The sequence below is a fragment of the Natrix helvetica genome (assembly GCF_964273705.1).
Source record: "Natrix helvetica genome assembly, chromosome: 1".
Classification (NCBI taxonomy): domain Eukaryota; kingdom Metazoa; phylum Chordata; class Lepidosauria; order Squamata; family Natricidae; genus Natrix; species Natrix helvetica.
In genome coordinates, this window is record NC_138548.1 from 220,193,271 (window position 1) to 220,218,985 (window position 25,715).

Genomic DNA, 25,715 nt, shown 5'->3' on the forward strand with positions numbered 1-25,715 from the left:
ACTACTTCTCTTCAGATATTCAGATATAATATATCCACGCATGCATCAAAATTGTATCAGAATTTCCCATTTTCTGCTCTACTATCATTTCAGGCTTCCTAAGCATTCAAATGAGTCCCAGCTTACAATACTGCTGCCTAACTGTACTCAGAATAGAATAGAATAGAATAGAATAGAATAGAATAGAATAGAATAACAGAGTTGGAAGGGACCTTAGAGGTCTTCTAGTCCAACCCCCTGCCTGGCAGGAAACCCTACACCACTTCAGACAAATGGTTATCCAACATCTTCTTAAAAACTTCCATTGTTGGAGAATTCACAACTTCTGTAGGCAAACTGTTCCAAGGAAAGTTCTCCTTAGTTCTAAGTTGCTTCTCTCCTTGGTTTCCACCCATTGCTTCTGGTTCCACCCTCGGGTGCTTTGGAGAATAGCTTGACTCCCTCTTCTTTGTGGCAGCCCTGAGATATTGGAACACTACTATCATGTCTCCCCTAGTCCTTCTTTTCATTAAACTAGACATACCCAGTTCTTCATATGTTTTAGCCTCCAGTCCCCTAATCATCTTTGTTGCTCTTCTCTGCACTCTTTCTAGAATCTCCACATCTTTTCTACACCGTGGCGACCAAAACTGAAGGCAGTATTCCAAGTGTGGCCTTACCAAGGCATTATAAAGTGGTATTAACACTTCAAGTGATCTTGATTCATATTTTGTTTTGTTTTTATAAAAGAGGATTGAGACGTCAGAAGTTAGAAATGGGTTAGTTAACTTATCTCTATTAGATTCATCATCACCATCATCCCTTGTAAAAGTACATAACCTTACTTGCAGAACTTGAATAAAATTTTCTCGAAAACCAGTACTGGTCCAGTACTTCCCAAGATGGTGAGAGGCTGGCCAGCAAAGAGAGAGTAGACCACTCCAGTAAGCGAAGCTCCAAGCAAGGATTCTATAGCACTCTGCAGGTTTAAGCACAAACAGAAGAAAAGAAGGGCTGTCATAATGGGTAAATTAAATACCCTTTTCAGAGGTCAGAAAACAGGGTATTTAATTTAATTGCTTTAATTTCCTCTCTCTATGAATTATCACTAAAGACAGGTCAAGGTGACCAGTTGGCTGAACTCTGATTAGGGGCATCTGAACTAACATTTTCCCTCGCTTCACACATTTATTTTAATTCAGGAGACAAATCTGTTGTGATGTGGGAAAAGCAGTACTTTTGCCATATGTCACATATCCACATTGAGAAAAATGACAGTGTTGGCAAATTCAGCTTCTTATCTTCTGAAATGGAAGGTGCTTCTCAAATTAATTTCTACTGAAGATTAATATTCCAAATAGCTGCCCTTCTTTATGTTCATGAAGGTTAATTCCCCCTAAAAACTGCAATAAACATTCTAAAGATGGACAAAATGAATGAACGAATGAACGAATGAACGAATGAACGAATGAACGAATGAACGAATGAACGAATGAACGAATGAACGAATGAACGAATGAACGAATGAATCAAACTGTCCAGGATATAACTGTGAATATGAAAGATTGGTTGAAATATATCCAGCTAGCTAATTTTAATCTCCTCTTCCCAAAAATTAATTATAGTGTGTGCCTTCTATTAGAAATGAATATCTGAAGGCCACACTTTTTGCAGGGGTGCAGGTTTAAAATTCTATTAACAGGACACAGAAAATGAATGGGGTAATTTTTGCATCAACAGTGCCTTGTACTTCTATACATAAGGCATGCTGAAGCTACTTCATCAATCTCTTCCTGTAAGAAAAAAAGGGGGGGAAGATGGGAAACATAGGAAGTCCAGAAAGTTCTGAGGCCCTTGTAAAATTATGTGGATGGATCACCACACACTTAAAACCTTGATGAAAAAAAACACACTAATGGTTTAAAACAGTGATCTAATAATGCAAAATGGTATACAGACCAACGGTGGTGAGGTTATATACCCACTGCTTTTGTAATCCTAGTTTTGTTGTCACCTACCTTGACAATTATTCATAACACATAAAAGGAAGGAGGGGGAAATGTTCTTACTATTTCTCCCTCTGTTGCTTCTCCAAGCAGGCCCCCAAAGGTGATCACAGGAGACATACTGGCACAATACAGGAAGAGAAAGGAAGCTAAACACTGCAAATTCAAAGCATCTTTATAGTCGCTCCAGTACCAAGGAGCTTTCCGTTTTATATCCAAGATCAAGCCACCAAACAGCCTGCAAAGCAAAGTTGGAAATTTCTAAGATACGGTGGAGTCACAGCAATGCGTTAAATACAATAACAACATGGCTAGAGATAAACAATTTCCAAATACATAATATTGAAAGTGGAGTGGCAGCTCTTTGGCTTTGACATATTCATCCCATTATTTGTCCACAATTCTTGTTTATAGGCTTGTATCTGATTTAAACTGTGCTGTGTTACATGCAAAGTTATGGAATCAATTATAAACCAATCCATTGTTCACCACTTAAAGACAAACAACTTGCTATGTGAGAAACAGTTTGGCTTTAGGAAAAATTCATCCTGTAATTTACAACTTTTTCCACTGTAAAAAGATCTGGACTACATGTCTTGATCAAGGTAAAGCTGTAGATGCAATTTACATAGATTTTTGTAAGGCTTTTAATACAGTAGTACATCATAAACTGCTGCTGAAATTAAACTCTTTCAGCATTTCTGGACCTTTGCACAAGTGGATTGCTGCTTTTCTGTCTGATAGACTGCAAAACGTCAAAATAGGGAACTCGCTGTCTAATCCTGCATCGGTTAGCAGTGGTGTTCCACAAGGCAGCGTTTTAGGTCCCACACTTTTCTTGTTCTATATCGACGATTTATGGGATCAACTTAAAAGCAATTGCATTCTTTTTGCCGATGATGTAAAAGTATTGAATACTGCAGATAATTCTGTTGTTTTGCAAAGTGATCTTGACTATGTGTCTGAATGGTCATCTATTTGCCAACTTCTGATTTTGATTCATAAATGTCTTACATATTGGTAAACATAATCAGAATGTCCTGTATAAGCTAGGTGGTACTGATCTAGCCGATGACTCTCACTTTATCAAGGACCTAGGTGTATTTATCTCTGACGATATATGCTCCAAAGTTCACTTTAACAGCGTTGCTAAAAAAAAAAAAGCATTGAGTTGTAAATTTAATTTTGCAAAGCTTTTTTTCTGGAAATATTGTATTGCTAATTAGAGCTTATAAAACCTATGCTAGACCAATCTTAGAGTATTGTGCAACTGTTTGGAATCCCCACCATCTATCAGACATCAGTACAATGGAGCGGGTTCAGAAGTATTTCACAAGAAAAGTTTTGCACTCTTCTATACACAATAGAATTCCCTATGTTACTAGGCTCGAAATTCTCGGTTTGGATAACTTAGACCTGTGTCACTTGCGGTCAGACCTAGTGTATTGCATACCAAATTATACCTAGTAATGCTTTACCTGTAAATGGCTTTTTCTGTTTTAATCACAATAATACGGGCACAAACAACTGCTTTAAACTCAATGTAAATCATCCTAAACTTGACCGTAAAAAATATGATTTCTGTAACAGAGTTGTCAAAGTCTAGAATGCTCTACCTGATCCAGTTGTGTCAGTGACAAATTTTCAGTTTCAGTCACAAATTGACATCCGTGGACCTTAATTCATACTTAATTGGTCAGTAGAGGGGGCTTGCATAATTGTACTAACGTGCCTATCATCCCTGTCAATGTATTTTTTTTCTTTTATTCTTGTTTGACAAATTTTAATAAATAAATAAATGAGTAAATAAATACTGAGATTCCTCTGTTCCATATTACCAGACGCTTTCTTTCTCATTATAGTCCTCAGTGCTAGCAAAAGTGATTTGGACCAATTCTTCAAAAGTTGCCCAGATATCGCCGTACTACATGTACTCCTAGACTTACAGCCATTCATAGACATACAACAGTTCCAAGTTACAATGGCACTGAAAACTACACTACAACTCACACAGCATTCCCATGGTCATGTGATAAAAATTTAGGCACTTTGTATTTATAATGGTTACAGCATTCCAGGGCCATCTGATTCCCCATCTGCAATCTTCTCCGGCTTCTGACAAGCAAAGTTAATGGGGGAGACCAAATTTGCTTAACAGCATAATTCACTTCACTTCACTTAATTGTGATCCACTTAGCAACCAAAAGAGATTGTAAAAGTGGGTGTGACTCACTTAACAACTGTCTTGATTAGGAACAGAAATTCTAGTCCCAATTGTGGTAGTACCTCGAGGACTACCTGAATCTACTTCATAAGGTGTCACTGAGTTTTTAGAGCCCTTGTAATGAAAAACGGGAAAATTTCCTTTAGTAAAAGTTTGGACAGTATACGGGCCCACAACCACTACTTCTGCAACCATGCAAAAACTGTTGCATGCAGTTTGTAGTAATAACCTGTTTCCCTGAAAATAAGACCTCCCCAGATAATAAGCCCAATCGGGCTTTTGAGCACATGCACTAAAATAAGACTTCCCCCGAAAGTAAGCCCTCCCCAAAAATATTGCAAAACAGCAGCAGCCCTGAGGTGATCATGCTCGCCGCCTCCTGCACCTCAAAAATAATAAGACCTCCCCGAAAATAAGGCCAAGCACTTATTTCAGGGGGTCAAAAGAAAATAAGACGCTGTCTTATTTTCGGGGAAACACGGTAGTATTAGGCAAAATGAAAGTCTTAAAATTTTGGAAAAGTTATTTCACTTATTTATTTATGTTTTGCACTTCTTAACCGCTCATCTCCCTCTGTAATAATGGACTGTGCCAATGTTTTTTATTATTATTATTATTATTATTATTATTATTATTATTATTATTATTATTATTATTATTATTATTATTATTATTCTAGAGAGGAAAATCAGCATCTTAAGCTAGAGGCATTTAACCTCTTAAAACACTCCCAAAATAAGTCAATAATTTCAACCTCTCCATTGCATTGATGCGAGGATGTCATTGGCTATGTCCCCTGCAGGCCCCAGAGGTCAAATACTTTTTAAAATGCAGTACTAGCTAGTAAAAAAATTGCTTATCGCTGCTTTGGAAGAAGACTCCCAGAACTTACTTTCCTGTTCTCTTGAGCTCTGGCCCCGCATGTTCCTCTATCTCCTCATCACAAATCTTTCCATTAGATAAGTTTGGCGTTCCTCGCATCTTCCTCTTATCCTAATAAAAAGGAAGTATGACAAATTAACATGATTCTGCTAGTTTTTGAATCAGTGCAAGGCAGGCAGAGTGGCCTTTTTTTAAAAAAAACCCAACAATATCAAATTGGAGGCTAAACCCAATCTTACAATTGCAACACTGCTGTCAGGGTTCCAAGTAACACCCCCAATGAAAAAAGATTCCAAGGTTTGAGATTCCTCAAAGTTCCATTTTATTAGAGCTGTCATATTGGCACATCTGGAAAAACCCGAATTTGAAAGTTTCCAAGTTTTCCCCACCCAAGTTGAAAGTTGAAGTCCCTGCCCAGCACCCACACGTCCATCACATGGTCCAATCAGGCACCGTCCCAACTGGAGATGCCTCCCAGTCAAGCCAGGATGACCTTGACTTTCTGAGAAAGGAATGTTATTTTGACTATATCTACCCCACTCCATATAATGCTCCCTCCCAGTTTCCCACAGCAATAATTGTGGCAGGACTGAAGGCCCAACGCAAAAGATGACTTCCAGGCCTGACAACTACTGTATATCAAAACCTGTATAAATGTCATACAGGTAAACCTCGATTTACAGTCATTCATTTAGTGACTGTTCAAAGTTACAACAGCAGTGAAAAAAGTGACATAACCATTTTTCACACTTACGACTGTTGCAGCATCCCCAGGGTCACATGTTCAAAAACTGGACATTTGGCAACCAATTCACATTTATCAAGGTTGCAGTGTCCCAGGGTCATGTGACTCTTTTGCAACATAAAAGGACTAGCTAATTTAAGGTCATGAAATGGGGCAAAACTCACTTAACAATGTCTCTCACTTAGCAATAGAAATTTTGAGCTCAATTATGGTCATAGGTCGAGGACTACCTGCGATTTCATTTGCACAAAATTAGTGTATTATTATTATTATTGCATCAACAGAATTGTATCACAGCAGCCAGTTGTTTTGCTGGATTTATTATTATTATTATTATTATTATTATTATTATTATTATTATTATTATTATTATTATTATTATTATTATTATTATTATTATTATTATTGCATCAACAGAATTGTATCACAGCGGCCAGTTGTTTTGCCGGATTTGGCATTGATTACTAGTCGGGCCCCACCCAGGGGCCTAGGACGTCGTAACGTATTTTCGTAATATGTGTGCGGATCCAAGCAGTGCGGCCTTTTGCACTTGACTGATGGTGATTTTGTCAATTTTTAACTGTTTTAAATGTAATTCCAGTGCTTTTGGAATAGGACCCAGTGTGCCGATTACCACTGGAATTACCAAAGCTGGTTTGTGCCATAATCGTTGGATTTCGATTTTTAAGTCCTGGTATTTCGCGATTTTTTCATATTCCTTCTCGGCGACCCTGCTATCACCTGGTATTGCAATGTCTATGATTGTGACCTTATTTTTCTCAACCAGTGTGATGTGTGGTGTATTATGCGCCAGTATTTTATCCATTTGTATGTGAAAATCCCACAAGATCTTGACCATCTGACCCTCGACGACTTTTTCAGGTTTATATTCTCACCAGTTTGTTGCTGTTTTAATATTATAATTTTTGCACAAATTCCAATGGATCATTTGTGCCACTGAATTGTGCTGCATTTTATAGTCAGTCTGCACGATTTTTTTACAGCAGCTGAGTATGTGGTCAACAGTTTCATCAGCCTCTTTGCAAAGTCTACATTTGGCATCATCAGAGGATTTTTCGATTTTGGCCTTAATGGCATTTGTGCGGATAGCTTGTTCTTGCGCAGCCAGGATTATTATTTTATTATTTTTATTATTTTTATTATTATGTTTATTATTTTTATTATTTTTATTATTATCAGAAGTGTATCACAGCGGCCCGTTGTTTCGCCGGATTTGGCATTAATTACTAGTCGGGCCCCACCCAGGGGCCTAGGACGTTGTAACGTATTTTCGTAATATACGTGCAGATCCAAGCAGTGCAGCCTTTTGCATTTGACTGATGGTGATTTTGTCAATTTTTAACTGTTTTAAATGTAATTCCAGTGCTTTTGGAATAGCACCCAGTGTGCCGATTACCACTGGAATTACCACTGCTGGTTTGTGCCATAATCGTTGGATTTCGATTTTTAAGTCCTGGTATTTTGTGATTTTTTCATATTCCTTCTCGGCGACCCTGCTATCACCTGGTATTGCGATGTCTATGATTGTAACCTTCTTTTTCTCAACCAGTGTGATGTCTGGTGTATTATGCGCCAGTATTTTATCCGTTTGTATGCGAAAATCCCACAAGATCTTGACCATCTGACTCTCGATGACTTTTTCAGGCTTATGTTCCCACCAGTTTGTTGCTGTTTTAATATTATAATTTTTGCACAAATTCCAGTGGATCATTTGTGCCACTGAATTGTGCCGCATTTTATAGTCAGTCTGCGCGATTTTTTTACAGCAGCTGAGTATGTGGTCAACAGTTTCATCAACTTCTTTGCAGAGTCTGCATTTGGCATCATCAGAGGATTTTTCGATTTTGGCCTTAATGGCATTTGTTCGGATAGCTTGTTCTTGCGCAGCCAGGATTAGTGACTCTGTTTCTTTCTTTAATGTACCTGTTGTTAACCATAACCAAGTTTTTTTACTGTCCACTTTATCTTTTATTTTTTCCAGAAATTGACCATGTAATGCTTTGTTCTGCCAACTCTCCATTCTTGATTTTATCACATCTTTTCTGTATTCTTGTTTCGTCTGTTGGGCCTTCAATAGATTTTTGTTCTTTACTTCGATTAATAGATGTTCTTGACTTTCTTTTAAACAATCAGCCAGTGCATGTTTTTCTTCTTCAACTATTTGCTTCACTTGTAATAATCCTCTGCCACCTGATTTTCGGGGCAGGTATAGTCTATCAGTGTCACCACGTGGATGTAAACTGTAGTGCATTGTCATTAGTTTTCTGGTTTTTCGGTCCAAAATGTCCAAATCAGTTTGTGTCCAGTTAACTATACCAGCTGTGTATCTTATAACTGGTATTGCCCAGGTATTTATGGCCTTGATTGTATTTCCACCATTTAATTTGGATTTCAAAATTTTCCTAACTCTGTTGGTGTACTCTCTCCTGACAATAGTTTTCACTTCTCCATGTTTGATGTTATCCAACTGTTGTTGTTATTATTATTATTATTATTATTATTATTATTATTATTATTATTATTATTATTATTATTATTACATCCAATTTTCATCAGTGTATTCTGGTACAATTATGCTTAAATAATCATATTATACATCTTTGTTATAATTCCTCACCATCATATTAATAATATAATAAGATGATAATATGATACCGTGTTTCCCCGAAAATAAGACAGTGTCTTATTTTCTTTTGACCGCCTCCAAAGTAAGCGCTTGACCTTATTTTCAAGGAGGTCTTATTACTTTTGAGGTGCAGGAGGCAGCAAGCATGGTCACCTCATGCCTACTGCTGTGTTGCAATATTTTCAGGGGAGGGCTTATTTTCAGGGGAGGGCTTATTTTAGCGCATGCGCTCAAAAGCCCGATTGGGCTTATTATCTGGGGAGGTCTTATTTTCAGGGAAACAGGGTAACATTTGACATCATCTTTTTTAACAACTCTCCTCTTTACCATTTCCTCCAATTGTATCTCCTCCTTTCTAAAGAGGAGATGAAATTTCTACTATCTAACCATTGATAGAATATGTCCCATATCAAAAAATATTCAGTTTCTTCTTTATCCTTAATAACAAGTGTTAATCTGTCCATCTCTGCGCAGTCTAATATTTTTTTAATTACATCCCCCTCAGATGGAATCTCATCGACTTTCCATTGTTGTGCAAATACAATTCTAGTTGCAGTTAAAATATGAAGGATCAAGTATGTAGTCTTTTTATCATATGTTTCTGGTAGAATGCCCAACAAAAATATCTATGGTTCCAGATCTATGTGTTTTTAATCATTTTTTCCAGCCATGGGTGTATTTTTGTCCAATATTTTCTTGCTTTTGGTCATGTCCACCACATATGATAATATGAACCAGATACTTGCTTACACTTCCAACATTTAGCCAATCTGTCTTTATACATTTTTGCCAGTCTTGTCTGGGCAAAGTGCCATCTATAAAACATTTTATACATATTTTCCTTATACGCAGCCGACATCATCAACTTAATATTTCTATTCCACAGTTTCTGCCATTTTTCTAAATCTATTGCATATCCAAAGTTTTTAGATTTAATAAATAACAATATAGTTTGTTTATCAGTTTATCATCTGCTTCCATCAATAGCTGATGGGAACAATTGCCTTAGTGTTGATGTAGCTTCCAATAAGCAAGCAGGATTGTTTTTCTTTCCTTGCAATTACAACAGCCAAAAGGCTGAGACAGCTCTCTAGGGAACCTTAGCCAATAAATGACAAATATATATTGGGCTATGATTCTACCCATCTAATTTATAGACAGCATCTCCCATATTAGACTTATTTTAAAAAATATTACAAATATTTTTAAAACAAATACTTTAAAAACAAATATTTTGTTTTATTGAGCTAGAGAAGTAAGCCATAGTTTACCTGAGAAGGAACACATTTAGGTGGCTCAATTCTGATTGATGGGTCCCATTCACCAGGTGGCAGCACAGTCGCCTGATCTAGAAACTCATCAATGCCAGATAAAAGATCATTTCGATCCTTGGCTTTATAAGCAACGTCGTGGAAAATCTATACAGACAGGAGAGAGACATTTACTTACACATAATAGCTAAATCAATTCTAATTTCCCCATATATTCTCTCAAACAGAATCTTTGTCAGGACAACTATTCTGGTTAAACAAGCAAAACTTTAAAATCATATACCTTGAATATGGAACAATATATAGATACATAGTATTTGCCAGGTAGTGAAACAGCATCCTTGCATAGGTTCCCACCAGAATCAAACACTTTTTTCACTTAGCTGAGTCACACTAAACCACAGCTGCCTAACCATGGCTCATTAAAAAAGAACAGAGCTGGCTGTGATTATATACCATATGAATGGAAAGTAACACATATTACAGGTTACTACAATTTACAATGAACCAAGTCATGTAAATATTAAAAGGAGAGTATGCGTCACAAAAAACAATTCTACCATGTATTTATTAATGCTTTATTTGGAGCGTGTAGGTTTATTATTCCTGACTTTTATAACTCTTTTATGACTCTTTTATGACTTATGTTGCAGTGGTGCGTTCCTACCGTGTCGGACCACTTTGGCCAAACCAGTAGTGGTATGGCGGCCTGGGTCACTGGAACTGGCAGCGCCCAAGGCCTGCCACACCCCCGAACTGGTTATCCGGGTAGTTCCATAGGCATCGCTAACTTGCTTTTTGCTTCTGCACATGCACAGAACAATTTTCATTGCACTGCACATGCGTACGCAGCGAGCAAACCAGTAGTAGTACCTGCCAGAACCCACACCTGCTCTGTTGGTGTTCTTTTATGTATAGTTCATCCAAAGAAATGTAAATGGATTAGGCTTACAGTGCTTCTCAACTTTGATGACTTTTAAGGAACCTGAACTTCCACTCCCAGAATCCTCCAGGCAGCCATGCAAAGGTTAAGAAACACTGCTGCACAGAGTGAAATGTCTTGCATACTTCACTTACCTCATCAGTCATGAGGGTAGCCATTGACCTTCCAATCTCATGATATTGCTGTCCTTTCCCTACTGGACCCAGCAATACAAACAAGAACCTGGTCATTAAGAGAGAAATAGAAGAAGAAACGGTTGCAATATAAGTCAAACCTTTTAAAGCCATTTGGAAATTAAGTTTCATTAAAACGAGACAGACCCTGTCCAATTAAAGAGAGGAAAAAGTCTTCAAAAGACCTTTGGGCGAGGTGGCGCAGGGGTCAGAGTGCAGTACTGCAGGCTACTTCTACTGATCGCCAGCTGCCAGCAGTTTGGCATATCAAATCTCACCAGGTTCAAGGTTGACTCAGCCTTCCATCCTTCCGAGGTGGGTAAAATGAGGACCCAAATTGTTGGGGGCAATGTGCTGACTCTGTAAACCGCTTAGAGAGGGCTGTAAAGCACTATGAAGCAGTATATAAGTCTAAGTGCTATTGCTATTTCCAAGACCTTCCAGAGCAGTGAAACTTTTCTCCAGGTATGCAGCTTTAAAAATCTCTGAAGGTGAAATTACTCGTCCACATTCCCTTGCCGCAGTATTTACTCCCTACTGAACTCATCAGGCTCTGTTCAACTCTGTGCTGTTTACACTAAAGTCTCGCCTACTTGCAGCCTCTTGTCCCTAAAGTCATCTTCAACTTCAAAGGAAAAAAAGGTAGAAGGTAAACCTACCTCCTTTCCATTCAGATCATATATGGAACCTTTCTGGATTCAGTCAATGCAAAACAAAATCCTCAACAGAATAGGAACAAAAAGGACGGGCCTTTCTGATTGGTCACTAGTTGATCTGAAGGATTCTGTATTACTTATTTGGAACAGCACTTCTAGCAAATGTCAAAAAACAAACACATGCTTTCTTCCTGTATATCAATGCATATTGTTTTCTGAAAAGTACACAAAAGTTGTGTCCAATGTATGCGCATTTACGTTAAATTTTCACTTTCCTCTGTATAGACATTCTGCATGCACACACCAGTGGTGGGTTCCTCCCGGATCGCACCGGATCGCGCGCGCTCCCTTTCAGCGCTCCACCTGGCTTGCGCGCTCCCTTTCAGCGCTCCACCTGGCTTGCGCGCTCCCTTTCAGCGCTCCACCTGGCTTGCGCGCTCCCTTTCAGCGCTCCACCTGGCTTGCGCGCTCCCTTTCAGCGCTCCACCTGGCTCTCGCGCTCCCTTCCGGCGCTGAAACCGGAAGTACAGTTTTGCCCGGCCCTGGCGAAGCAACGACGCCTGTCTGCGCTCCACCAGCTCGGCTGGGAACGGAGATGTTTCCTCAGCGGAGCAGGCGCTCCGCTCCGCTGAGGAAACATCTCCGTTCCCAGCCGAGCTGGTGGAGCGCAGGCAGGCGTCGTTGCTTCGCCAGGGGCGGGGCAAGACTGTACTTCCGGTTTCAGCGCCGGAAGGGAGCGCGAGAGCCAGGTGGAGCGCTGAAAGGGAGCGCGCAAGCCAGGTGGAGCGCTGAAAGGGAGCGCGCAAGCCAGGTGGAGCGCTGAAAGGGAGCGCGCGCGATCCGGTGCGATCCAGCAGGAACCCACCACTGGCACACACGTGCCTTTCCTACGCCTGTTAGTATCTTGCTACATATCTCCTCCACAGACAAGAAATTATTAAATATTGATGACATTTTGGATTATACAGTATATGTAGAAAAACATTAATGCACATTAATGTAATAAACTCTCCCAAGGCTTCCCCCACCCCGACATGCTTCATGCTCCATGTCCCGTTTCTTGGGTTCCAACAAGTTTATTCCTACTTCTGCTGATTATCTCCCAGGCCTTAGGCCTCATTCCCACCTCCCCTAGCAAAACACCCTTCTCACTACTTACCTTTTGAAGAGCTCCAAAGTCTTCCAGACTGCCGGGATGACTTTCTTCATTGCCCAGCCAACACAGTTCTAAAAGGGGCCACCATTTTGACCCACTGACAAAATGGTGGCCGTATTTGGGTCACTGCTGCACTGCCTGGGGACGAACTGCTTCATTGTGCTGCCTTAGCAAGTTCTGCACGACGCTGCAAAAGCATTCAGAAGCTTCTTCAGGACTGTGGAGACCTCTCTGAGGCAGCAAAAAGAAGCAGTTTGTTTGGCAACCATCATTTTGTCCCCACTAATTTGTGGGCAGGGACAAAATGGCGGATGCATTTGGGTCGCTGCGACATGGACAAACTGCTTTGTTTTGCTGCCTTAACAAGCTCAGCACAATCAGCACTGTGGAGACCTAAGGTAGCAAAACAAAACAGTTTGTCTGGTGGCCATCATTTTGTCCCCATACCCGTCTGTGAGCAGGGACAAAATGACGGCTGCGTTGTGTTTCCACAGTGTGGCCTAGGGACACATGACCTGCCCTCCCTCCATAACATGAGATCTGGAGAGTTTGAGAAGTTAAATGTGGGGTGGGGTGGGGGTATGAGGAGAATGCCCAAGTCCTGCAGTTTTCGGGGGGGGGTGGGATGGGGGGGAGAGGCAGGAGGGCACTGCAGCGACCTTGTAGTGGGTCATTGGGTGAATGCAGGCCCACTGCAGCTGTCCTAATTTTGAATTGAGGTCGTAAGTAGCTTTGGGAAACTGTCACTTGTAATTTCAAACATTCGTTAAATGGCCTGTTGTACCTTGAGGATTACCTATATCTAATACTGCTATGAATATTTATGGATCCTTTAATAGGATGCCTCGTTAGAGGTCGCAGTTTTTTAAAAGGATTAAATAGTGTAAGAACAGGAACTATCCAAACCTATCTAAATAAATGTTTAAATTTCTCTTGAGTCCACTGACTGGTTTTATTTCAGCAAAGAGCTTAAAATTGTAGAAATATTTTTTTAAAGCTTCAGTCTAAATTACAAAATTATTAAAATGGATGATTAAATATTTTTAACTCAATGGGGATGTAGAGGGGAGGCAACATGCCAAAGTTTGCAACAAGCACAATTTTAAATGGCATGGACAAATTATTTACAAGCATAAACTTAAATGCAATAATCAAGGTGACAAATAATAATAGCAGACTTAGAAAACTTTATTGCCACTTTGAATGTACACTAATCAGCATCCATTAAAATGAAATTTCGTTGCATACATCTCTCAAAGGGTCTCCACCTCTAATATACACTACATAAACATGAATAAATAAATAAATAAATAAATAAATAAATAAATAAATAAGTAAGTAAATAAGTAAGTAAGTAAGTAAGTAAATAAATAAATAAATAAATAAATAAATAAATAAATAAATAAATATTATGCATATACATAACTATGCATAGTAGTAGACAATCAGTGTGAAATTAGCACCAATCACTGTTGGGTAAACTGAGAAGGTAAAAAATAAATGAAATCCCAAAGGCGTTGATGGTGAACCATCACTTCTGTAACACTGCCAAGAAAACTGCATAGCTGCAGTCACTAAGAAGCAACATTGACTTGAGGACATCAGTACTATTAGTTATCTCCAAACACTCCCATCATCACTACCACATTTTACCTGGTAGGGAGTGGAACCTCAGTCATGCCTGGAAGAAGAACAGCTGGTGATAAGCGTAAGAAGGCAATAATAGGTTGTTTCAGGAAATCCGCTTCTCCAATTAAAACATTTGCAGCTTCGGCTCCAACAGGAATCTTCTTCATAAAATGAAGATCTGCCTAGTTACAAGGGAAAAAAGCTTAATTTTTAAGGCAGAACTGATATTATGATGCATTTAATAAATACAGATATTATGATGCATTTAATAAATACAGATATTATGATGCATTTAATAAATACAGATATTATGATGCATTTAATAAATACAGATATTATGATGTATTTAATAAATACAGGTAATGAATACAGGTAATTTAATAAATACAGTCAACGCTCTCTTTCAGCAACCATTCAAAGTTACAACAGTACTGAATAAGAAGATTTATGACCAGTTTTTGAAGTTATGGCCGTCACAGCATCTCTGTTGTAATTTGAGTGCTTCACAACCAGTGTGCATTTACAACAGGAGTAGTATCCTGGGATCATGCAATCACCATTTGCCATGTTCACAGCTGACATCCAACAAGCAAAGTCAATGAGGAAGTCAGCAAGGAATTCACGAGTTGCAGTCATATGATATCATGCTTAAGGACTCAGGGTGACTTGCTTAACACCTGCAGCTGGAACTGATGTAAGTCAGCATGGACATGTGACATTTCATTTAATAACTGTTGTACTTAGTGCCAGTCCCAGTTGTGGTCAGGGACTACCTGTATAAATTCCAGAGAACCGCCTCCTTTTGGGGCTGATTTTAGAGTTTTTTAAAATAGACATTATACAGAGATGCTCATATCCAAATGAGATGCTGATATACCATGGCTGCTACTCATGACAGCAATAGTGACCTATGGTAAAACTTTTTTCCCATTGACAGTGACATTATTCACAAAGTCAGTTTGGCCGAAGATGCCAATTCAGAATAAAAGCAATGCCAATTGTTTTCATTTGACTTTGATGGAATCAAATCTGATTGGCTCTAAGATGCTCTTACAATTAGTGATAAACAATTACATTAACTCACTTTGCACACATCTGTTGGGGTAGTATCATGAGTCAATCCATTTCTAACTTCTAGTGTGTTAGAAGGAGGAGGAGACAGTGAAATTATTCCTAAATAGAAACAGAGAGGAAAAATCTAGATAATTTGTTGCATTAATTATTACATTATACACCACACACTGAACATATAATTTTGAAAAAAATTTTTTTACAAACCCTTATCAATAATAAACACATGTAGATTGCTTGATTTCACTCATAATGTCTATCTGTCCATGGATTATTTTACTTATGTGAATGGCATGTACAAAAAGAAAACAACAGTCATGAAATGATGCTTTGCTGTAACAAATTTTTAACATGGTAAAGCTCATAACAATTTTCACTGCAAGCAAATGACACATTCTTTTAAGAGAGCAACTTGAACAAAATGACAAGTGTTTCCTAGCTCCCTCCAATTTATTTTTTTCATTATTGAACTAAACAAATGGAGGATGTGATAAGGTCACATCCTAAAGAAGTCATTATACCTTATGAAAATAAAAAATTTCATTCCCAAAAACAAAATTTAGTTTTAGAAAACAAGCAAAAACCATTGTATGAATTTGCCGACTATTCTTCCATAATAGTAGCAATGAAAGTGGTAGATCGACTCCCTGTAGTGAAACCGTAGCTGCTTCTATCTATGGGCTGTTAGAAAAGACTTCCATTACTTGGGAAATTTTTCCTGGAAAACAAAGGATCTACGTATTTTTCGCCCTATAAGACGCTCCAGAATATAAGACGCACCCAATTTTAAAGGAGGAAAATCTAGAAAAAAAAGATTTTTGGGCTCAATTGCCACTCAATTTTGGGCTCAATTGTGGTCACAAGTTTTCTTTCTTTGTTTGTTTCTTTCATCTCTCTCTCCCACTTTTTTTTTTTCATTTTTTCTGCCTTTCTTTCTCTTTCTCTCTCTTTCTGTTTCTCTGTGTGTCTGTGTGTCTGTCTGTCTCTCTCTGTGTAGCTCTTTGTCTCTCTCTCCCTCCCCCCCTCTCTGTCTCTCTCTGTCATTCTTTCTGTGTGTCTGTCTGTCTGTCTCTGTATCTGTCTCTCTCTCTCCTCCCTCCTGCATCTGTCACTCTGTATGTGTGTGTCTGTCTGTCTCTCACTCTCCCTCCCTCCCTCCCTCTCTCTCTCTGTGTTTCTCTCTCCTCCCTTCCTCTCTGTCTGTCACTCTGTGTGTACATGTGTGTGTGTGTCTGTCTGTCTGTCACTCACTCAATCACTCACTCTCTCTCTCTCTCTCTCTGTGTGTCTCTCTCTCTCTGTGTCTCTGTCTGTCTGCCCCTCTCTCCGTCCCAACTGGAGAACAACCTTTTCTGTCCCCTTACCAGCCCATCCGGGAAGATGAGGAACACGAGGGGGATCCCTCCCTCCCCGCGGATGGGCTCCGAACCAGCGGAGCCTCGTCCTTCTTTTTAAGCAGGCAGCTATCAGAGAGAAGAAGGCAGCGTGGCTTGTGCAGCCGAAGATCGCCTGTTTAAAGATCGCCTGCTTAAAAAGAAGCCTCGTCCTTCTTTTTAAGCAGGCGATCTTTAAGCAGGCGATCTTTAAGCAGGCGATCTTCAGCTGCACAAGCCGTGCTGCCATCTTCTCTCTGATAGCTGCCTGCTTAAAAAGAAGGACGAGGCTCCGCTGGTTCGGAGCCCATCCGCGGGGGGGGGAGGAATCCCCCTCGCGTTCCTCATCTTCCTGGATGGGCTAGTAAGGGGACAGAAAAGGTTGTTCTCCAGTTGGGACGGAGAGAGGGACAGACAGACAGAGATCGCCTGGTTAAAAAGGAGGAGGCTTCACTGATCTGGAGCCCATCCAGGAAGATGAGGAATGTGAGGGGGATCTCTCCCCCCGCGGATGGAGCCTCCTCCTTCCAATTGGGGGGATCCATGCAGAGGATTTCTCCCCCACCCCCAATTGGAAACGAGGTGGCTGTCAAACCAAGGCAGCACCCCCCCGCAGAAGAAGGAACAGGAGAGGAGTTCGCGCCAGCCACCGGCTGGCCAGAGGCCCCCCCCCCATTGGCTGCTCCCTCCTGAGCCGTGCCCACGCCCCTGCCCGGCCTGCCTGCTGAGGAGGAGGAGGAGGTGGGGGCGCATCGCTGAGAAGTGGGCAGGGCAGAGGTGGGTGCAGCACTGCTGCCCTTGCCCTTAAGGGACATGCTGGCTGGCGTTGCTTCAGGGCGCCCTGACCGCCAGCTCCTCCATGCACAGCCCGTTCCCCCCCCCAAAAAAGACCGTTTTCTTTTTAAAAAATGCCTCTGCAGACGATCTTGAAAACCTGCGAGGTTGCTTTCGGAGGGGAAAGACGGGCAGCTGTGCAAAAGCTTGTTTTAAAGCTGCAGGCTCCAAGGCTGCAGGTGCCCAGGGAGGGCGGCAGGGGCAAATGCTGCCGCCTGCCCCCTCCCAAAGCAACATCGCAGGTTTTCACGATAGTTCGGACAGGTGTTTTTTAAAAAGAAAACCCTGAAAAAGCCGCAAGATCTGGAAAGAGATCCAGCCAGCCCAAGCAGACATTTCTGAGAAGAGATCTCACCATTTTTTGCATCGGGGCATGCTGCAAGGGGGGGGGGGAGTGAAGACCTTTTCCAGCTGGCGCAAAGGACTTCCCCGGACTTGCTTTAGTGAATACGGGCCCGCACCTCCACCACCACCAATCCGGAAAAGGTTTTTGCTCCCTCTCTCTTGCAAAAAAGCCCCGATGCAAAAAAACGCCAAGGACTTGCGAGTGAGTGACAGGGGCGGGGCTTCCGGGTTCATTGACCAACCAGCAGAAACCCACCACTGCCCAGGTGGCTACTTTCAGCCTATAAGACGCACCCAGATTTTCACCCTCTTTTTTGGAGTAAAAAAGTGCGTCTTATAGGGTGAAAAATACGGTAATTCTGTCATTATCAACAGCATTCAAAAATTGGAATTAGAAATTGCCATTGCTGAACTTTGAGAAAATGTAAATACTGGTTGTGTGCTGAACATAGTTTAGAGTTTAGTTTCTCTCTCCCTCCCCCCTCCTCCTCCCCTCCTCCCCCCTCTCTCTCTCACACATACACACACACACACACACACACACACACACAACTACCTTCTGTCTGGATTGTGACACCCACCCTGCCCCGTGTATAAGTGTGAGGACAGACTAATGTTTTGGGATTTCCATTTCTTAAGCACGAACGAAGCTGGATTAAAAGAAAATGAGTACAAAAACTTGTACTATGCCTTTGGCAACATTAAATGATAAATGATATGCCACCTCTGGTAATTAAAGTCAAGGAACATAATGAAAAAGGTTCATGCTGGGACAGTTGATCTTGGGGGAGAATCTATCTATATGGTTGCTAACTGTCAACACTGAATTAACATGACATAATAAATCAATACAACGGACTACTAGAGGTTTTTGGACATTTACAATTAAAATGCTTATCTAAAAAGTGATTAACATACATAAATTATTTAGGCTAAATAGTTATGGTGAAGGGCAACAAATTACATTACACCTTAATATAATGTGGGAACTAGGCTGTCAATTCAATATGGTTAATTTATTTGGGGATGGCATATTATACAAACAGAGTAGCTTTGGTTGGTTTCACTCAAGATTATCATTCACTTTATTATGTGAATGCAGCCAGTTTGTCTTCCAAATTGCTGAAGCAGTATAGCAAAAGGGAAAGGACAAGCTGCGTGCAATTAGTCATATCCATGCATCAAGTCCATATTCAGAGTCACTCTGAATGGAGATGGCGGCCTATAAGATTAATACAATACAATACAATACAATAGTAGAGTTGGAAGGGACCTTGGAGGCCTTCTAGTCTAACCCCCTGCCCAGGCAGGAAACCCTATACCGTTTCAGACAGATGGCTATCCAACATCTTCTTAAAGACTTCCAGTGTTGGGGCATTCACAACTTCTGGAGGCAAGCTGTTCCACTGATTAATTGTTCTAACTGTCAGGAAATTTCTCCTCAGTTCTAAGTTGCTTCTCTCCTTGATTAGTTTCCACCCATTGCTTCTTGTCCTACCCTCAGGTGCTTTGGAGAATAGTTTGACTCCCTCTTCTTTGTGGCAACCCCTGAGATATTGGAACAATGCTATCATGTCTCCCCTAGTCCTTCTTTCTCTTAAGCTAGACATACCCAGTTCCTGTAATAAATAAATAAAAAATAGATTGAGTAAAATTTGTCAGATGGAGCAAGTATTTGCCAAAATAATGTGTTTATTCTTCATATTCCTATGCTACTCTGAAGTATATACAATCCAGAAACCAAGCAGTGGCACAGACGAATTGGGAAGGGATATTCTGATCATTAGACGCATACACAAACATTTGTGGTTTGGATTCGGGTGTTGTGCGACTGAACTAGTGGTCGCTGTAAATCAGAAGTTGTTACATATTCCCAATGATTTCTCAACATTTGGTTTATAATTCCTAATGTAATGAGCAAATCGGACCAGAATTACAGAGATCCTTTACCTGTCTTATCAATTGAGTGAGGATCAGACTTTCTCTGGCCACTTTCGCCAAAAGAACGGACCATTGGAAGGATGTTTCTCTTCTTTTCATGCAGATGATGGTGTTTTTTCAAGATCGTGTCCCAGAATTTTTTACGTGTGGATTCATCATAGGATGAAAATACGCTGTCCAGGATCATTTCTGAAAAGAGGAAAAACCACCTAATTATACAAATGCAATGCAGATTACACTGCGATTAGTGAACCTGAATTAAAATCATATTAATTAGACTGTGTGTGGTTGGAAGGTTCAGTAGTATAGTTTTTCCAACAGGAGGAAAGAAAAACTTAAATATATATATATATATATATATATATATATATATATATATATATATATATATATATATATATATATATATATATATATATATATATATATATATATATATATATATATATATATATATATATATATATATATATATATATATATATATATATATATATATATATATATATATATATATATTCCTATTATAGCAGCAATCCTTATAATCCTTTGCACACCTGCTGTTAGCTGCATTTTTAAAACTAGTCCATTAACAGAAAAGAGCATTTCACAACACATCAGACTGGACCATTTATAACAGAATAAATGAGTGTAATTCATAATTTGTCTTCAAAGGAGACAAATATAGGAAGTCCTCAACTACAATCTCAATGGAGCCCCAAATTTCCATTCCATTGACCACTGTTGTGCCTCATTTTATGACCTTTTTCTGCCAGAAGTGTTAAGTGAATCTGACTTCCCCCATTGACTTTGCTTATCAGAAGCCAGCTGGGAAAATTATATATATAGTAATCACATGATTCCAGGATGCTGCAGCTGTCATAAACATATCCAGGTTGCCAAGTGCCTGAATTTTCATCACATGACCACAGGGTGGCTGCAACGGTCGTAAGTGTGAAAACTGATAAGTCACTTTTTTCAATGCCACTGTAACTTTAAATGGTCACAGCCAATGATTGTAACTTCAAGGACCACCTGTACTATATCTTGACAGAATCAGATCATCATCTAAGCCAAGTTTCAGTCTTCAAAAGAAGACATGGAGGGTCGATTTAGCTATGATACTAGTTAAAAGCACTGGTAAACCTACCCTCCAGAAATTTATCTCATCCAGCTATCTGCAACTCAGGTTCCTTCAGATATTTTGAACTACAATTTTCATCAGGCATATCCAGAGATATTAATGGGCAGGTAGTTTGAAATATGAAGTCAAAGGCATACGCTGCCCAAAAATAACAGGGGAAAACTCTATTTTCTCCAAAGCTTTTTCCCGCTTTAAATTAAATGCTTATTATGAAATGTTTCCGTGTGTGTGTGTGTGTGTGTGTGTGTGTGTGTGTGTGTGTGTGTGTATTATAAATACCAAATAAACAGCTAAGAAAAATGTTTATATATTACTGGCCACTCCTTACTTCCCAAAATGGTTTCTAAAAAGTATAATATAAAGACTTTTACACAAGCGTATTTGCAATATCACTTCATTTCTTGTATCCTTCAAGCTATATAGCTGTGATGGCGAACCTATGGCACGCGTGCCCAAAGTAGCATACAGAGCCATGTCGCCTGGCACATGCGGTGTTGCCCGTTCCTCTTTTGGGTTTCTGTGCTTGCGGCAGTGCCGGAAACTGGAAGAGCTGGTCGCATGCTAGTAACCAGAAGTCTAGTTGGCCAGTGCACGTGCGCCCGCTGGAAACCGGAAGAGGAACAGGTGACGCCACATGTGCCAAGTGACATGGCTCCATGTGGCACTTTAGGCACGCATGCCATAGGTTCGCATAGCACGTCCCAAACGAGCGCACTCGGCAAGCACACTCAAAAAGGTTTGCCATCACTGCTATATAGTATCATATTCAAGAACAAGAATGTGTTTCTTCTTTCAAGGGTACTGGCATTTATTTCAATGTGAGAAGGATTCATTCATCAGATAATGCAATCTTATTGGCTTTTGATTTAGAAGTCCATGCTTGTTCTTCTCTTAAATTAGATCTCATGCCCTGGGATTGGTTAGACAGTGGGAACAGCATGCTTGAGTAAAGGATACTAAAATATGCATTCTATTTCTTTTTGAGGGGAAAAAAATCTAACATAGAAACAATGCAATCACCCCAAAGCAACAATCAGAGGGAAATTCTTAACTGCCATATTTAATTCTCAGAATAGCTATCCATGATGCTCCATTCCATGAGTAACGGTGGTAGGAGGGAGATTCATATAAAGAGCCAAATCTATTCTGCCTTCCACATTTTTTTTAATCCAACATTTTAAAAATAGCTAAAGGGGGGGAGGACCAGAAGGCACAATAAACACTCTTTTCTCAACCATTTGTGCTACTTTGGCATCCTATCTTCCCACCCACCCAACCTGCGTTAATGAGGATTAATTTTCTGTAAATGTAATGAATCACCGAACTGGGCAAACTAGCTTGATTTTTAAATTAAACGAAACTTTCCCTTAAACTGTGGTCCTGCAGATTGTTGGAAACATAACTCCAAAAATTCCTAGTCATCATGGGCAAGGCTCGATATTCCCAATGTCATATCCCTAAAACATCTGGAGGGCACCAAATTAAGGAAGACTGCTATATTATTCTGCCTTGAAACAGATTTCCAGAATTTGAGGAAATTTCTGTCTAATCCAAGTTTGCATCTGGGCAGGTTATATCCGGGAAGGATGTTCTCTGTACACAGGAGAAGGCAGCATAAAGAACAGATTCCTTGACTTTTATTCTCATAAACTGTTAAAAATAGCACCTGCAACGTCTTCAGTGCAGTTTACAGATTTATCCAGAAGGATACTCCCATTGATGATACAGCTCCTCAGTTCAAAGAGACTGTGCAGTGAGAGAGTAGCCACGTACGGCTTACTCCATCGTTCTCCTCCGTCTTCCACATCTTCCTCAAATTTCAGCCATCTGCAAGTGAGGCAACCAACACAACCCAAATCAAATACTACAGCAAAAGGTTTCAGGATCAATACATAATATTTATTTTTCCAGATGGCTTGGAAGGCCCAGCTGTGAAAGAGAGAAGCCGAGCAGGCTTTTATGCGTTAACATCAGTGAACTGTAATGTGAAGTCAAAATTCCTTGAAATCTGCCAGGCCCTGTCTCACATCAATGAAGGCAATGCAAAACACCAGTTTCTATCGTTACTTTTATTTACAAAAGGGACTACAAGTCCCAAGGAAATCACAAATGAATGCAGAAGTACAAGTAGTCCTCGACTTACAATACAATACAATACAATAGTAGAGTTGGAAGGGACCTTGGAGGTCTTCTAGTCCAGCCTAGGCAGGAAACCCTATACCGTTTCAGACAGATGGCTATCCAACATCTTCTTAAAGGCTTCCAGTGTTGGAGCATTCACAACTCCTGGAGGCAAGCTGTTCCACTGATTAATTGTTCTAACTGTCAGGAAGTTTCTCCTCAATTCTAAGTTGCTTCTCTCCTTGATTAATTTCCACCCATTGCTTCTTGTTCTACCCTCAGGTGCCTTGGAGAATAGTTTGACTCCCTCTTCTTTGTGGCAACCCCTGAGATATTGGAACAATGCTATCATGTCTCCCCTAGTCCTTCTTTCTCTTAAGCTAAACATACCCAGTTCCTGCAACCGTTCTTCATATGTTTTAGCCTCCAGTCCCCTAATCATCTTTGTTGCTCTTCTCTTCACTCTTTCTAGAGTCTCCACATCTTTTCTACATAGTGGGGAACTTAAGGCCACAATTGAGCTCAACATTTCTGCTGCTAAGTGAGACAGTTGTTACGCGAGTTTTGCCCTGTGAGTTTTCTTGCTAGGGTTGTTAAGTGAATCACTGCAGTAGTTAAGTTAGTAACATGGTTGTTAAGTGAACCTGGCTTCCCTATTGACTTTGCTTGTCAGAAAGACACCAAAGGTGATCATGTGGCCCTGGGACACTGCATCGGTCTTAAATATAAGTCAGTTGCTAACACATGATCTGAACGCATGTTCATGGGTGCCAGGCCTGGAAGCCATCTTTGACATTTTCTTTGAGGAAACTCGAGCCTCAGGGTCTTCTTTCCTTGGGGGTGCTACTTGGAACCCTGACACTGGGAGAATGCTACAATGGTCATGAGTGTGAAAAATGGTCATAAGTCACTTCCTTCAGTGCTGTTGTAACTTTGAACCGTCACTGAATGAACTGTTGTAAGCCGACGATTACATGCAAAAAATGATTTCCTAGCTGTCAGACGTATATAGAAATTCAAAACAAGACATTCTGTGGCAAGCCCGGTTTACTACATGGTACAAGCTATTCTGATCTGGAGTACCCACCAGTTACCCTATTGCAGTGGTGGGTTCCTGATCCCGTTGCAACTGGTACAGTTGCAACGGGGCTGGATGTCCTCCACATGAATGCGCGCACACATGCATCTTACCATCCAGCTATGCCTCTGTGAGCCTCCGCGACGCTCCAGCTGCTCGGCAGAGCGTAGCGCAGACGCTGTATGCACCATGCACATGCGCGGAAGCGCCGAAGAGTTTAAAGACAGGTAAGGAACGCAGGTGGGCAGGTGGGCCCTCCGGAGCACTGTACCAGAACGGTACCCGGTGCTCCGGGGAGGCTGCGGTACGCCCGTACTGGGGCGTACCTCCTGCAACCCACCACTGCCCCATTGGCTCATTCACAGGGACAAAAGCCAGATATATACTCCAGGGAGCTAGACATATTTTAAAAAGAAGAATTGGTACAAAACAAGAATTAAACAGACTTGCTTTTTTAAAGATGGGAGATTAATTTAGAAATATATCCGATAAATAATCCAAATAAGTTCAGTTTTGGATTTCATTTATAGCAGATAGGTGAATCTGGAGAAACATTTGCTGTAGCTTTTCTGATGCTGGAGATATATGCATAGTGAACCCTGCTTGACTGCAGATTACATGAATATCCCCTAGACTGATTATACAATGTAATTCCAAAATATTTAAGGTGCTATAAAAGAAACGCCAAATAATACAGGTGGTTCTCAACTTATAACAGTTCATTTAGCGACCATTCAAAGTTACAATGGCACTGAAAAATGTGACTTATGACTGTTTTTCACAGTTATGACCTTTGTAGCACACACACACCCATGATCATGTGATCAAAATCCAGGTGCTTGGTAACTGGTTCGTGTTAATGACCACTGCTGTGTCCCAAGGTCATGTGATCGTCTTTTGCGACCTTCTGACAAGCAAAGTCAATGGGGAAGCCAGATTCACTTAACAACCAGGTTACTCACTTATCAACTGCACAGATTCACTTAACAACTATGGCAAAAAAGGTCGTAAAATGGAGCAAAATTCACTTAACAAATGTCTCACTTAGCAACAGAAATTTTGGACTCAATTGTGCTCGTAAGTCAAGGACTACCTGTATTGGGGATCTTTCAGATACAAAACGTATCCTTTATCATGATTCAAGAATCTATCTTACTCCCTCCCAAGGTGTGATTTTTCCCCCAAAGTATATGTTTTCACGCTGCAACATGTCTCTCTTTGAAGAGTGCTAGAAAAATAGTAGCAACTAGCAAAGGTTTTCCCCAGATCCCTTTTGCATATATTTGAACTACTGAGACAACAGATTATGGAACAGGAATGGAATGGGTTTTTTTCAAAGTTTTGATTCTTTAAGAGCTTTAATGAGCCATGGTGGCACAGTAGTTAGAATGTAGTACTGCAAGCTAATTCTGCTGACTGCCAGCTGACTGCAGTTCAATTCTCACCAGCTTAAAGTTAGGGTTTCAGCCTTCCATCCTTCCGAGGTGGGTAAAATGA

General features: G+C 40.3%; 1 protein-coding gene across 3 annotated transcripts in view; it reads right to left on the minus strand.

Moving 5' to 3' along the window:
• The window catches only part of LOC309382893 (electroneutral sodium bicarbonate exchanger 1-like), a 126,610-nt gene that overhangs the window by 40,957 nt on the left and 59,938 nt on the right, over nucleotides 1-25,715 (minus strand). For all 3 annotated transcript variants that reach the window (XM_081934851.1, XM_081934852.1, XM_081934853.1), the window contains exons 5-13: nucleotides 22,686-22,846; nucleotides 19,885-20,064; nucleotides 15,396-15,484; nucleotides 14,336-14,493; nucleotides 10,832-10,919; nucleotides 9,755-9,901; nucleotides 5,102-5,202; nucleotides 2,049-2,223; nucleotides 825-958 (exon numbers count right to left, since the gene is read on the minus strand). In XM_081934851.1, the coding sequence (XP_081790977.1) occupies nucleotides 825-958; nucleotides 2,049-2,223; nucleotides 5,102-5,202; nucleotides 9,755-9,901; nucleotides 10,832-10,919; nucleotides 14,336-14,493; nucleotides 15,396-15,484; nucleotides 19,885-20,064; nucleotides 22,686-22,846 (1,233 nt within the window). The remainder of the gene's footprint in view (nucleotides 1-824; nucleotides 959-2,048; nucleotides 2,224-5,101; nucleotides 5,203-9,754; nucleotides 9,902-10,831; nucleotides 10,920-14,335; nucleotides 14,494-15,395; nucleotides 15,485-19,884; nucleotides 20,065-22,685; nucleotides 22,847-25,715) is intronic.